This window comes from Bidens hawaiensis, unplaced genomic scaffold, assembly GCF_021521415.1.
Source record: "Bidens hawaiensis isolate Kalapana, Puna unplaced genomic scaffold, B.hawaiensis_p1.1 tig00002438_1, whole genome shotgun sequence".
In the NCBI taxonomy this organism is placed as follows: domain Eukaryota; kingdom Viridiplantae; phylum Streptophyta; class Magnoliopsida; order Asterales; family Asteraceae; genus Bidens; species Bidens hawaiensis.
Window position 1 is genome coordinate 2,161,740 of NW_027491134.1, and position 16,527 is coordinate 2,178,266.

The following is a 16,527-nucleotide window of genomic DNA, read 5'->3' on the forward strand; positions in this document are numbered from 1 at the left end:
AAAAACTATTTTTATTATGCTTTTTACGCTATGTAACTAGATGTACACATTGAAACCGGTTAACCAAACCAAAACTACAATCCAAACCGATTTCGGACTGATAGAAACCGTAGGTTGAGACCAATTTGTAATACTCTCCATTAAAACTGGTTTAACCAAACCAAAATCGGCCCAGACCCATCAAAAACGACCAATCAAAAACGACCAAAAGCATATCATAAACCGGTTTCAACCCGAACCGAAAAAGATCATAAACCCGTTCTGAATTTTGTCGACCAAAGGTTTAGGGGTTAGAACCGTAATACACCTAAGTGTTGTCTCACAAAGAAAACCGATTCACATGGACACGTTGCTCTAATTCTCTGCTTAAAATCAACTGTATACTAAACGAGAATAACCCTCTACTATCAATGCAAAAAAAACAAGCACACAAGAAGCAACTCAAGTGACTGGAAACAAGAAAGATATACGGTTTGAACTTCAAATGTTTTGTAAAAATCATACTCTATAAATAATTGTCACACAATCGAAGAGGCCAAAAATCAAATTTGACCCAAAAAAATACCACAAGACAAACATAAGTTCAGATGGGAAGCAAACCAATTCCTTTCAACACAAACATTACACTAACCAGAAACAACCTCAAGCTTACAGGAAGGCGTCCTTTTCTAACAGCTTCAATACGTCATTCTGGTTATTCAGTTTCGCAACTTCAATAGGAGTCTTGCCATCCATGTTTTGTAGTGTTCTGAATAAACCCAACAAAAACACAAAATTAAATCCAAAAGGAACACATAATCTATATGTAATTTCGAGTTGTTTACTTATGAATGGATTAATTAAGGTGTTAAATCTCTAAAGAGCCGTGTCAATAGGTATAAGTGAAACAGATTTTGAATTCTATAGGTTGCTTGTCCTCTCTTGGAACTAGTACCTACTGCCTTTTGACTAGTCGAGCCACCCGTGAGCTATTCAAGATCGACTCACTAAAAGCTCAAACCAAGTGAAGCTTTAACAAAGCTTGAATCGAGCTCAAGCCTGAATTCATATATCAAGCTTGATAAGGCTCACAATCCTAAACAAGATTATTATCAATACAAATATAGCAACATTTATATAATATATTATTTCATAAAAGTTATTATCACATATATAATTAATATTAAAAATATAAAAAATTATGTATAAATAAAAACAGTTAATATTAGCCAAGCTTGAGGTTGTAACACTATTCACGCGCCGAGTTTGAGCTTTAAAAGATAGAACTTGAAATAAGCCAAGCCCAAGCTTAGAAGTGCAAAAGAGCCAAGCCACTCGTGAACTACTTGAGATCGGCTCACTAAAAGCTCAAATTGAGCCGAGCTTAAACAAGCTCGAGCCTAAACATAACGTTGTTTAATAAACGAGCCCAAACCTGAGCTTCACTTATCGAGCTCAAGCTGGCCGAAAGCCTAAACGAGCAGAATATTTGTAAAATTTTATTTAATATCTAAAATATTTAGTTATATAGTAACTATCATTACACATAAAAATTATAATTAAACCAAGCCTGAGCTCAAGCTGGCTTGAAAGGCTAAACGAGCGAGAATATTTGAAGAAGTTTATGTAATATATAAAATATTTAGTTTTATAACTATTATTATACATAAAAAATTATAATTAAAATATATAAAAATAATCATATATGTATATAAGTTACTTAATAAACAATAACAAACCGAGCCAAGCTGAGTTGAGTTTGAAAAACTACTCATGACATGAGCTCAAGCATCAGAAATAAAGCTCAAAACGAGCCAAGCTTGAGCTCGAGCTCGAACAAGCCGAGCTTGAGCCTAGACAAACTCGAGTTCAGCTCAGCTCGGCTTGTTTGCACCCCTACAGTCAAGCTTTAGATATCATATGTTAAATGGACTGAGCTCGCGCTTAAACAGACTTGTTCATTTACGCCCCTACACTTGTGGTTGTAATCTTGACACGCTAACAAATTTAAATTCTGAAAAAAAAAGACTTTCATGTAGATGGCAAATCCAGTTTAAGACGCAACATACGCTCTAAATTTGACCATTTTAGCATAAAAAATGGAACTTTCACAGCACAAGGTGCAAGTAGAAGCAGAGGAGGATCCACGTGAAATAAAACCTAAATAATAATGAGTAGATGGGTAATAAACTTACACGGCAGCACCATTATTGAGCAAAAGAGCAACACATTCTTTCCTACCATAACCAGCAGCATAATGGAGGGCTGTGTTTTTATTCTTATCTAAAGCATCAACCTTTGCTCCAGCTTCAAGAAGCACTTGAGCACATTTCACCTGACCAAACATTAACCCAAGTCAGTTCGATATATTTTAAAAACTGGCCAAAATGTAAAGGTTTATTTCAAAATAAGAATTCCATGTAATTTTTTAATAATATTATTTTAATCATATTCAAATCATATGAAGATATTACCTCCCCATATCCACATGCAAAGTGCAATGCTGTCCTTCCCTCTGCATCTTCTTCATCTTTATCAGCACCAGACTCTAATGCCTTCTTCAAACCCTAATTATTTTTAAGAAAACATTTAAAATAACATATTTCAATATAAAACTTAAAAAGGCTGGAGCATGAAGCGGTTCCTTTCAGTAAAAATAACTAAACAGCTATCTAGTTAATATGTTGTTTTAACTAAGCCTAACAAAACTTTTAGATCAGGTAACGAGTCAAAACAGGGTTTGACCAAAATGCGTTCGGGTTGAAGCAGATTTTTTAAAAATAAAGTATCAAAATTAGTTTGAAGATTGCGTACCTCCACATCACCAACACTAGCAGTTTGATGAACAATAGACTCATCTTCATTTACTTCTTCAGCTTCACCATCACCCGAGTTTCCAGCAAAAGCAGTAGGGTCTCCTGTAACCGGGAGGCCCATTGCTTCACCCAGCTTTTGCAGAACATCTTTGTCATTCCAATACCTATAAAAATTAAACACACATAATAAACTTAAAACAGTTACACTTCCGAAAATACAAAATTGAAACCAATCATTATATGAAAGATCATACTTCATCATTGCAGTTGGACCACCGGTTTCTATCTCTTCCAAAATATGTTTCAGGGAAGGATCTTCTTTGATACGAGCCATCCGTTCTTCAAGCTGATCCTTTTGAGCAGGATTTGATAAACTCTCAAGCATTTGAGACATTGATGGATCCTGCAACATATAAACAAACCAAATGGTATCAGTTATTTAAACATGTTACGCAAAAAACGAACATAAAACAGTCAACTTATAAAAAGTAAATGCATACCTGCATTAAGGCACTACCGAGGCGTTCAGCCATGCTCATGAACTGTGGGTTTTGCATAACTTGCTGCATAGTGGTATAATATTGTTGCGTATCAAATTGTGGGATACCACCTTCACCACCTTGAAAGGTCTTCTGAAGTTGCTCTGCCATTTGGTTGAATGATGGATCTTTTGCTATTTGTTCAGCTAGCTCCTTCACACTCGGGTCCTGCAAGTCAACGAGTGGCATGCATGTAAATAGATAGACAAGTGTGTGTAAATATATATATATATATATATATGTACATTAAGTAGGCTAGCCATAGATGAGAAGTCAAAAGGATTTCCGGGAAATCCAGTTGGCATGGAAGGTGGAGCATCTGCAGAGCTTGATTCAGAGGATGATTTCTTCACAGCTGTTTCTGCTGCATAATCATATCGGTTTTTAGAAATACACAAACATGATACTTGATAGCCTAAAAAACTCTTTCTTTACAAAAACACTTCTCAATATTAGTACCATAGTTATAAATGTTTACACCTCATCTTTATTATTTCAATTACACTACCTCAGATTGATTAAAAAAGCACATAAGTTAGGTCAAAGCACGCGTTTCAGCATATCGTAAAATCAATTAAAAGAACTAAGAACTTAATACTGGGAGGATAACAAATTAACAATCACAAAAAAACTGTACAATTATCATCACTTATGATCATCTTATCATTGTTATCTGATAATATACAGTCACAAAAACCTAATTTCAATCTCCTCCTTTTAACTTAATAATTAATAATAGCGACTAAAACCTTAACAAAAAAGCTTAACAAATTGTTAAAAGTTAACTTAAAATCAAAACAACTCTCGGCCTGTTTTACCATTTATTTATATTATAATAATAAGAATAATAACGCACCGGTGGGTTCGGGAAGCTTGTCGTTGGCCTGCCAGAAGAAGGTTTTGTAATAGAAGAAGTCAAAGTTAAGTGAATAGAGGTGAAGTTAAAGAGAGAAATGAAGGTTGATTTGATTTACTTACCTGAGACATGATGGAGGATATTTGATTTGGTGGTGAAACGACGGAGGGGTGTTGTGTTGTGTTGAAACAAGGGCGGACAGACGGGTATGGTGGGTATGGTGTGTGTGTGGGCCCAGGGTAATCCTGGATGTTGATTACATTAACGCTCTACGCCTCATCTTTTCTTTTGGGCTGGATAATAATAATAATAATAATAATAATAATAATAATAATAATAATAATAATGGAAAAATATTATAACACCAAAACAAAAAGAAATTTATTATTCATCTTATTTAGTTATCTATCTATAATATATATAAACGAAACACCTAAAATCCTATGTGTCGCGATGTGGTCGCTCCCCCTTTTTATGGAAGCCATCAGATTGTTTAATTATTAAATGGAGGTCTCTCATTGATTTAACTCAAATTCATGGGTATGGATCTTACCAACACCAGATAGCTCTTAAACGGGCTATAGCATCTCATTAAATTAAAAATTAATCTTATCAATTATTTGATATGGAAATCCTATAAAATAGAGACATACTAAAATTTAATATCCAATTTAAAAAGAAAAAGATATTATTTATAATTAATAAGCAATTTTATAGTAAAAAATTAAGTAGGCCATGGGTCACCAAATCCAGATAGCTTTTAAACGGGTTATAACATATTATTTATTTATGAAACCCTTTCATCATAAACCCCTAAGTATATTATAAACTTTTTTACAATAAAGAAAATAAAAATCCAAAAAATATATATAAAAAAACGAAAAATGTAAACACAACCATTCTCTCAAGCCATCAGATTGCTTATTTGTAAATAAAGGCTTCTCATGCATTTGACCTGAATTCACGGGTATATGTCTCACCAAACCCAGATAGCTCTTAAACGGATTATAACATCTCATTATATTAAAAATTAGTCTCATCAAATTTTTGATATGAAAATCCTATAAAACAGGGATATACTAAAAATTAATATCATATTTTATTTAAAAAAGATATTATTTATAATTAAGGAGCAATTTTATAACAAAGAAAATAAACAGGTAATGGGTATCACCAAACCCAGATAGCTTTTAAACCGGATTATAACATCTCATTTATTTGTGAAACCATTTCTTCATCAAACCTCAAGTATATTAATTATTAACTTTCTTACAATAAATAAAATTAAAATCAAAATATACATATATAAATATTAAAAACGAATAATGTAAAACAACCCCCGTAATACGGGGGATAAAATCTAGTCTTAAATATATATAAACGAAACTCTTAAAAGCTCTCTGGTTGCTTTCTATATTTTCTCAAGTCACCAGATTGTTTTATTTATAAATGGGGGTTTCTTATTCATTTAACCCGAATTTATGGGTTTGGGTCTCCCAGATAACCCTTAAACGGGTTATAACATCTCATAATATTAAAAATTAATTTCACCAAATATTTGATATGAAAACCCTATAAAATAGGGATATATTAAAAATTAATATCCATTTTTTTAATAAAAAAAGATATTATTTATATTAAGAAACAATTTTATAGTGAAAAAAATAAGCTGGTCATAGGTCTCACCATACCTAGATAACTTTTAAACGAGTCATAATATCTCATTTATATGTGAAACACTTTCATTATCAAACATTAAGTATATTATTATTTTTTTTACAATAAATAAAATTAAAATTCAAAAAATATATAAATTTTAGAAACAAAAAATGAAAACACCCCTATAATACGGGAGATAAAACCTAGTTATTATATATATATATATATATATATATATATATATATATATATATATCATAAAAAGGAGATTTCTTTCCCCTCACGTGTTTACTATTCAATTTATTATTCATTTTACTTTCCTTTTTAAGTCCGTGTTTTTGTATTTACTATTCAATTTATTATTTATTTTACCTTTCCTTTTTAAGTCCATGCTTTTTACATACATTGTGGATTAGTTTATTGCTTAAGTTTTATTTTATTATTTGTAATTTATATATGTTTTACTTTAAAAAATACAGTATAGATCGATACACTATTAGTTGGTTTGAATTCTCTTTATTTTATTTTTTGTTTCAACTAATTATAATATTTAACAAACTATATTTCTAAACATTTAACTTAGGCAAATGTCAACTATACATGTTTTATTTTTTCGGTTAAAATTTTCTTAAATTTGCTTTCGTATTTGTTATGATGGTCTTTAAAGTAACCGAAACTTTTTTCATGATTTAAAATTATCCAATAGTCACATGTTTTTATATTTGTGCTTCAATGTTTGATGTCACGCCTTTAAAATATGATTTTTTTGGCTTACTAATTGATGTTTACCAATTTGTGTTAATACTTCTGATACTAACCGAATTTGTGTCGATTTGCCACTGTAACGTGCTGTTTTTTTTTTGTTCAACATATGATCATTTGTTGTATTTTAGTATTGGTAGGTTTATTTCTTTTGTTTAGTTTCGATGTCGTAACCTAATACAAGTTGATTTCGCATCCACTCGCAACGCGTTCGTGATTTAACGTTTTTATGTAAGTTTTTGTTTGTTCAATTTAATAATTCCGTTGTGAAGCGCGGGGTCCCAAATCCTAGTTTATATGTAAAAAAGAATCATGAAGACTATCATTTATATTTGCATCAAAGTTTAAGTGTTTGTCATCTATTTTTAAATTTGGCATGATTTGTACTTTTACATTTCCAAATGCTGCATCGTTTGTCCTTTGGTCTTAACCTAATTAGTTTTAGTTTTTCTTGTTAAGGCAATTCATGCGCTTTGCATATGAGGGCAAATAAGTCTTTTTTACTCTTTTTATTTAAAAAATATTTTAATTATTGAAACTAAAAAATTATAATGCACACACATATAAGGTTTTAAACCCAACCCTACTCTTTTGTTTCCCTTTCTCAAACATTGCCACCACCGTTACAACCAGTTTACCACCATGTAGGGGTGCACAGAAAACCAAATTAATCGAACCAAAACCAAACAAAAAAACCAACCCAAAGAATTAACCGATGGTTACTTTTTTGTTTTTTGAAAACCCGAATTTTCGGTTTCAGTTCGGTTTTCCATTTTTAATAAACCAAAAACACTGAACCGAACCGATTGATGGTGATGAAGATTATGAAGATCATGAAGATTGCGACTAAACTTTGAAGACGAACAAGATAATGAATGAAGATTGAGACTAAACTTTTAGTGTTTTTTGATTAAAAACTTTATTGAATTTTTGCAATGTCTACACATAATTGAAAAATAAACCCGATTATAACCGAACCAAAACCGAAAATAACTGAAAACTCAAAACCGAAAAATAAAAAACCAAATACTTTGTGTTATGGGTAAAAATCGAAGGATCCTGATAGGTAGAATTATCATAAGGATCCTCATAGTGCATAGTACTATTGGTTTGACAAACCCAAATTGAGCCGGCACGGATGCCGATACATTTCGCCATTTGCACATGACCATAAACATTTCAGAATATCAAAGGTGATCAAATATCATATTTTTGGGTTAATTGAATAAAACCGAACTTTTTGTGAGAAATCCGAACAATTCGGATGAATTGTACGCATTTTTCTCCAAACCAGACTGAATAAACCTAAATGAGCCATGTAGCGAATCCAGACACATAAACTATGACTTTTCTTTATAAGTTTAATCATTTTATCAACCAACCAGAGTTTATGTGATCATACCTGTTTTTAAACGCGCAAACGATCAACTTGGCCCAGCAAGTGAAACGGTGAAACTGAGCCAAGTTTGATTTTAAACATTAGACATTGAACAACGTAACAATCTAAGCCTATTAACATGTTCTGGGCATGACAGCTATTCCCAGACAAGATATACAGCCCGGTTTAGTATGTAGAATATAATAATAATAATAATAATAATAATAATAATAATAATAATAAAATATTAATATTATTATAATATTGATTATAGAATCTGAGTAATAACAAGTGAAACGAACCGCGAACTGATACCGTGCTGGATACATACTATACAGTGAGTTTCATGACCCCTCTTTCTAAATTGTTTTACGAACTTTTAGGGTGAAAAACATGTTTGTTTATAACTATATATCTGAAAACATATGATGAAGTGAATTATCTAGGTGTTAACACACGAAAGTCCCCACAATCACAGTGATTAGCTTCAAGCCGGCGGCTTGTGAATAGTACTATTTGTTTGACAAACCCAAACGGAATCGGTATGGATGCTGTGACAGACTTTACACCGTTTGCACATGTCCATAATCATACAAACACGCTATGTAGTGTTAGACATGGCTACTTGGGGCATGTTGTGGGAGGAAAGGGGGCCACAATGGTGGATATTACATGGGAAATGGAGGCACGTAGCACAAACGAACAGTCAAGGCTTCACTATAGCTTAGAATAATTACATCACATACATACATACATGAGTTCATAAACGTTCTTACGTACATACATGCGTATATACAAACTATGATCGTTGTACGCATAACTAAATTGTTGAAACTCGTGAGACTCACCAACTATTTGTAGTTGACCTGTTTTAACATGCTTTTCAGGTGTACCGAAATTGGAATAAATTGATGATGTGCTACGTGTTACGGATTATCATCGATGCCGTGTGACTAGATACAAGTGTACTAGTAAGGAGTGGAACCGTTTAATGAACTAGTTTTGTTTTGTATCTCCTAGATTGTAAACAATGTTAGAACAATGCAATATATTGTAAATTAGTTTGTAATATTTCTGTATAAACAATGTGGTTGATACAAGAGGTGTCTGTTCGTTTTACGCTTCCGCATTTTCTAGTCGGGTGTGGCAGGTATCACCATTAACTCCGAAAGAAACCAGGTTCAAGTGAGTTTCTGGCCCCTTTTTCTGTTATGGTTTTCGGGGCTGTGTGCTTGTTACTATGTGTTTAGTTAATACACTTACCTTAAGTGGTAAGTGTATGCCATGTGAATGTTTGTGAATGTAAATTGAATGGTATAGAAAGGGTTGAAAGTATGTATATAAATGTATATGAACACACACATACACACACACACACATATATATATAACTAAAGTTATGTTTGGTTGTATGGTTGAAAGGCAAAGAATGTATGGTTATATGGTTGAATGGTTAAAGGGTTGCAGCACCTAATAATATCTGCGAGAGTAAAGGGTTACATACCCTAATAATATTTGTGAAGAATAAAGGGTTGCAGACCGTAATAATATCTGCAAAGGTTATAGGGCGAAAAGCTCTTTAAAACGTAGAACGATTATGTATGCATTAAATAATGAAAGTAAATTAAAGTATGAAAGTACAGATGTATGAAAGTAAGAATGTATGTAAATATGTATGAACGAAAGATAAGCTGGTTAAGTATGTAATATGTATCTTCGGATGCGTGTATATGTAAGAATGTGAATGTAATGTATGCTGCCTGGTTAACTATAACTCACTCAGCGTAGATGACTTTTAGTATGCACGCTGGTAAATAGGATGAGGCAGTTGGCTTGAGGGAGACACATGGTAGTGGACTGACGAGGCTGGCATCTGAAGACAACTTACCCGAAAAGTGCTTAGATCGTTGAAAAAACGGAGTCAAACACCGGGAAAACACCAAAGTCAACTTGAATACGAACGACCTTGAAGAAATTAATACATAACGAAGGGAAGAACGGGTTTTTCTTGAAGATGGCGGCTGCTACAGAGTATATTAGGGTTTGGGAAAGAGGTTGTAGGTTCTTATTGCCTTTTTTTATATAAGATTAGTAAACAAAAGCTAATTTTAGTCAAAAGACTCGTTTAAGAAACAATATCTTGTTTAATGACCCCTTCAACTGAAAAATCAACTAAAATTCGTTCTTGAGGAAGGGCTAATGTATATGGACTTGTACTAAGTCTATGAGGGTTTTCTTGGAGCTTAAAATACGCGATTTGATCCAAAATTAAACGATTTAGCATAAACACGAGTTGGGACTCAAAATAGAAGATATTTGCTGATTTGGGGTCTGGCCGCGCCACGCGACCAGGTGAGGTGTTCCACGTCATGCGATGTGGCATGGGGGATTTTCTGATCTTTTCCCTTTTGTCAATTTTGGTCCCTGATGTTCCCAAAGTGTCATTTTTGGCCTTTTTAAGAGTTTTTAAGCAATAAATTGTAAGTTTAAATAACACAAAGGGTATAAATGAAAAAGCACCATCAAATACTTACAAATGCATGACTTTATTAATAATTAAGATCCGAATTGCATTCCGAATTGATAAAACAAATATGAATACGAATACAAAAAATCCGAAATGTTACACTGTTTGTGGTTGATTCCACCGACCACACTCTAGGAGCCTTCATAATTTGTATTTCGTGTGTTCTTGCCCAATATTGTTATTGTAATCACAAAATCATAGTCCTGACAAATGTGATGTATCTTATGTATTATTTCTTTGAAAATTATGTAACGCTTTTAACTCAACTATGTGTTGTGGCAAGATTCATGCATCCTCCAATATTGTTTCATCTATCACTAACTAGATGCTAACTGTGCAGTGGATATAATCCTTGTTAAAGCTATCTGAGTTTGTTGTGGTTTAGGTGAGCAGGACTTCAGCGAGTTTCTTATACTAGTTTTATGAAAGTATAAATTAAAAGATAAATATTACAACAAAAGATAATAATTTTATACAAGTTTTTTATTAAAAAAAAAGTAACCCGGACCTATGTAAATTATACAAACAACCCAAACTTTATACTAGTTTAAAAAATAAAAAAATAAAAAACAACCAAACAAAACAAACTAAATTAAACATAATATGTGAAAAAACATAAAATAGGGTAAAAAAACTAACAAAGCACAAACTAATAACGGAAATTAAAATAAACCCTTGTCGCCGTTAATGTTTGAATTACATGCCATTTAATGATGTGGCACGTAGTACTTAGCGACGACAGTCAGGCATAGCGGCAGTTTCACTTATTATTTAGCGGCGACATTGTCACCGCTAAAACCTTGTTTTCTATGCTGCTAAAACCTTGTTTTTTTTGTATTGTATACTAAGCTCAACCCATTATAAGCTTATAAAGCCCACCAAAAAACATTAGGTCCACAATATACAATCTTAATCACACTTCTCTTTATAATCTTTCCCGCAGTGCAACTTATTTTCAAGAACTTGGTCTTCATCTTCTTTAAGGTTTAATTAGTTTTGTTGTTTTTTATATCTTCCACAAGGTAACTTTTAAGATTTACAGCCCATAATCAATCTCTCACGTCATCTACCATGCTCACGCCGCTGAGCTAGCGCCCCCACTAGCGCTACCCTATTGTGGTGTTCGTTACCACGGTGGCAGCAGGTGGGCCGCTAGCGCCCCCTCTAGTTTGCCAGAACATATAGTCTTAGGGTCAGTATTGAAGCAAGATTTCGTTTTGATATCTGGGGAACCATAAAGACTTGTGGGTACCATCCCAGTTAAGGCCAAGAAGAAAGCAAGCTTAAATTAATATGCTTGGGTTACAGTTTGATTATTTGGTATGTAGCCATCTGCCTCTTCGATTCGATACCGCAAATGTGATCTTTGCTTTCATTATACTTTTACGTGCATACTAGTATTTTTAATTTCTTAGAACTGTTACTGTGACATTTGTGACAAAACCGGATACACCTTAGCACTTACAAATCGAATAAGCGTTTAACCGCTTATTGCGTATCGAACAAACGAATAACCGAACGGGTCTGGTTGTGACCCGGATATCCCGGGGGGCCATCTATAAGTGTTATACATTTAATACGAGCCCATATATTAATACTATGGCCTTAGTACAATAGCAAACTAGTTAAACAAAAACATGCTCGTTTAACTACCCGCAATGAACTTAAATGCGAAAGGTAGTTCCGAAACAAGCATTGTATCATCCGATAAGCCGAAATGGACCTACAAAACATTTGTTGGGAATGTTTTAAGCGATCCGTGAAAATATTTTGGATTTTTACAAACAAATACTATGTTTTTCTAAATTAACAAGCATTGGACCGAAAAACACTCGTTTTCGCACTGTTTGCCGTACCCGATATATTTTTCGCGTCAAAAACCAAACCTGAAATAAATTTGAACTTGGGATTTCATGTATGGGCATGCAAATCGAGAAAAGTTGGAACAAATTGGGCCCATTTGGGCTTCTTTTTCTTGCGGCCGCAAGGGGGGGGGCACCCCTCTTGTTATATCTTTCTAAGTAAGATATGCTTTGAAGATATTTTTGGCCAAACTCATCCCTTGCTCCTGCTTCTGCTGCTCCTCATCATTTTCAGCCATAACCCAAGGTAAAAACCTTGATTTTGATCTTTTTACACTTGATTAAACAAGGTTTAAGCATAAAAATGATGGTTTGATTAGTAAAAATCATGGTTAACAATTTAAACTCTTTAAAATCATCCAAAAATATAATTTGATGCTAAACCTGATTGGAAATCAGAATCATGATCTTTTTTTTTGCCATAAATCCGGATTAGAGGGTTTAAACGACGTTTTTACGGTTCAAAAGTTCGGTTTAGAACCCTAACTGAAACCCTAATTTTCATGGATGGTCTCTTGATGATACATACTTGGTTTGTGATATAGGACCTATACTTAGGTTATATAGAAGCACCAGAACCCGGAAATTGGATTAAGAGAGCGAAAACGGGCGAAAACCGCAAAGGTAATACCGAAATGTTCGATTACGGGCTGTTTAAGTTAAGGTTGTGATGTGCATATTTTTGGGTCATGAAATTTAGTAGGGACACCAGGGACTATATCATTAAGTCGCTGTCCAAATTTGGTAATTTTTCGACCATTCGAGAATATTTGGCGAATTTATTACTGATTTGGGGCGCTTATTTGGGAAAAAAAATACTTACAATGCTTGAAACATTATGAAATTTTATGGGGAACTCATATTTGGTATAATATGATCGCATATGAAATTTGGGGTCATTTGGAAAACCCTAAGTATGTTTTGTGCATTCGCGTTTATTTGAATTTTAACGGTCGTTTTTGGCTTAAAAATGATATTCGGAAAGATTGTTAGCTTCTGGAATTGCTAAAGTGTTATTTTGGGAAGTTTTTTGGTCACTCAGGAATTTTGGCGGATTTTTCGGAAATCATTTGGTATAAACGGATGATTTTCGGGCTAAATATAACATATAAAATGATTTTTTATAAATTTAAAAATTAGTAAATAATTCCAAAAATATTTTTATAAAAATCTACACATTTATTTGATAAGTGTCTAAACTTTCATGATCTAATAATTAACAGATAATTAATTATGCTATTTTGAAGTTTAAACAAATTTAATTCTAACGAAAACCGGCAAGTTCGTGATTAATGAACCAGTTGGAATATCAGAACATCAAAAACGATCAAGAAGCATATTTTCGGATTAATTATGTAAAAACAAACTTTTTGTGAGAAATCCGGACAATTTGGATAGATTGTGCGCATTTTTCTCCAAATCAAACTGAATAAACGGAAACGAGTCTCGTAGCGAATCCAGACCCCTAAATTGTGATCTTTCTTTATAACTTATCATTTTATCAACCAACACGTTTACCCAAGGTTACATCCCCATAACTGTTTTCCAAACGCGAAAACGAGCAACTTGGCCCAGTTGGTAAAACGGGGAAACTGTGCCAAGTTCGATTTTAAACATTAGATAATGAACAACATCACAATCTAAGCCTATTGACACTTTCTGGGTGTTACAGCCACACCCGGACTAGCTATGCAGCCCAGCTTAGTATGAAGATTATAATAATATTAAAATATTAATATTATTATAATATTGACTATAGGAACTAAGTGATAGCAAGGGAAACGAACCCCAAGCTGATCTCGCACTGAGTGCCTACAAAACCATGAGTTTCATGACCCCACTCTTTAAACTATTTTACGAACTTTTGGGGTGAAAAACATGTTTATACACATAATATTATCTGAAAACGGTTCAGGATATAAATTATTTGAACATTTATATATGAAAAGTCCCTACAAACATAATGATTGGCTACGTGCTGATGAAAGGTGATTATTATCGTTGATTGATATATTAAGTGGAGATAGTACGAAAGACAAAACATAATGAAATTACACGTGACAACATGTTTATATAAACACGTTATGTAATGTCAAACATAACTAATTTGGGAAACAACGTAGTCTGTAATGGTCATGGGGATAATGTGGTCTATGATGATCATGGGGCTATTGTGGGCGGAAGGGGGGCCACAATAATAACAAACTAAAGTTAAGTATGACCTATGAGCCAAGTTCAGCTGCAACTTTATAAACTACAGTTGAGTATGGCCTATGAGCCAAGTTCTGCTGCAACTTAATAAACTACTGATATAATGCTTAATATACATAAATCCGTTGTATATTTTATATATTATTTTATTAGTTTATGTTTGGTTTTTGTTAGGATTTGCTTATTGCTAACATATTTGAATAATGTAGGTTCCGGGATTTGTTCATGGTTAAAAAGGGCGAAAAAAGAGCTAAAACAGGCCAAACCGATGAACTGGAGCATCAGAATTCAACTGGACCGCATCAGAATTGAACCGGACTGCATCAGGAAACGAACCGGACCAGTCAGCCCCCTCATCCGAAGCGCCGCGCGACCGGGAGGCCAAATCCCGCTGCGCGGCGCTCTGGGCACCCAGATTCTCGAATTTTCTTCGTTTTTTTATCAGTTTTGTGCCCAGGAAACCTATATAAACACCCCTAAACTTAATCCTGAGCATACTCGGCGAACCAGAGCCGAATTTGGAGTTTCCTGGAGCTTAAGATTGCAATATTTGGTGGGTTTGAGGGCTAGAAATCAGCCGGCAAAGTGCTTATCATCCAAGAACGAAGACCACGGGTTTTATCGCATTTAATCTTCCATTTTTATTTATTTTTGCCATGGTTTCCTTTATTATCGTTTTGTTTGCTTTTATGATGTTAGGCTAAACTTTTAGATTGCCTAGGCTTATGATGAACCTTTGTTGACGTTTGATTTTGACTTGGGATTTATTTATCGTTATGGTTTTTATGAACTAGTTAAAAGGTTTGATTAAATTAAATTGATGCATATGTGTGCTTGAGGTTGTTTAATTAAGTTTTATTATTTCATAGTTGCCTTGATTATTGTTTGTCATTATGATAGGTTTCTATTAGGTCATCTACTTTGTGTTTTTGACTATTTTATGATTGATTTCGCGATAAGATCATAGGAATAATATTAGTTAATCAAATAAACCTAAGTGTGCGCTAACCTAAATAGCTGTAAGGTGCTAGGTTATTGATAGGTCTTTGTTGATCAGGATTGCTAGATTTAGTTCTTCGTAAGGAGTCCGTCTAGGTTTGATTGATTAACTTTGTCTATCGAGTCAACTGAATATATTAGACTGCCTTTGATTTCCGCGCTGTAAGGTAGGATTTCGTATAAAGGAACTAGTTTGATATTAATTAGGTGACCGTAAGGAAACTTGATTTTTAATACTGGTGTGCGTTAAAACTTATTAGAAATCCATAGGTGTCTCTTGAGAAGGGTCAGGGGTCATGTTCGGGTTTTCTCTTAAGCGTCTATTTTACGATCCCAGTTCCATAACTAAATAGTCTCCTGGTTAATTGATAATCGAAACTTAGGGGATTCTAGCCTAGGTGGTTGTTCATCATCATCTAAATTATGTCTAAGTTATAAGTTTAGTCGTCTTTAGTTTTCTTAATTAGTTAAAATTAGTTTAAAATTAGTTTATTAGTAAAACCCCCCTAGGCAAATAATAAATAAATAGTCGTGTCTGTAGTTGAGTCTAATTTAGCTGGTTTATGTAATTTAAAGTGTCTCGTGGGTTCGATATCCGGACTTACTTAGCTGTACTAGAGTCGATCGGTTCACTTGCTGGTTAGTAGTTTAGTTAAGGTTAAGAGTCTAGAATTTATTACTTAGTGTTTAGATTAGCGTTTATTTAGTTAATAAGTTAATAACTACTTTTAACACATCACCTACAGTTGAGTATGGCCTATGAGCCAAGTTCTACTGCAACTTAATAATTTACAGTTGAGTATGGCCTATGAGCCAAGTTCTGCTGCAACTAAACAAACTAACTTGATTAAGGCATAAATGCCAAGAAGATAGCGTGATTATGCATATTGTGGGCAGAAGGGGAGCCACAGTGATTAATGATACGTGGGATATACAATAC

At 33.6% G+C, this 16,527-nt stretch overlaps 1 protein-coding gene across 1 annotated transcript; it reads right to left on the reverse strand.

Annotated features, from left to right (window-relative positions):
- Positions 1-453: 453 nt before the first annotated feature.
- On the reverse strand, positions 454-3,713 carry LOC143619414 (ankyrin repeat domain-containing protein 2B-like). The gene is made up of 7 exons (XM_077091353.1): positions 3,580-3,713; positions 3,296-3,502; positions 3,050-3,198; positions 2,794-2,959; positions 2,454-2,546; positions 2,175-2,314; positions 454-748 (listed from the first exon to the last, which is right to left on the reverse strand). The coding sequence occupies exons 1-7, from the start codon at positions 3,637-3,639 to the stop codon at positions 649-651; spliced, it is 915 nt and encodes a 304-aa protein (XP_076947468.1). The 5' UTR covers positions 3,640-3,713; the 3' UTR covers positions 454-648.
- Positions 3,714-16,527: the final 12,814 nt, after the last annotated feature.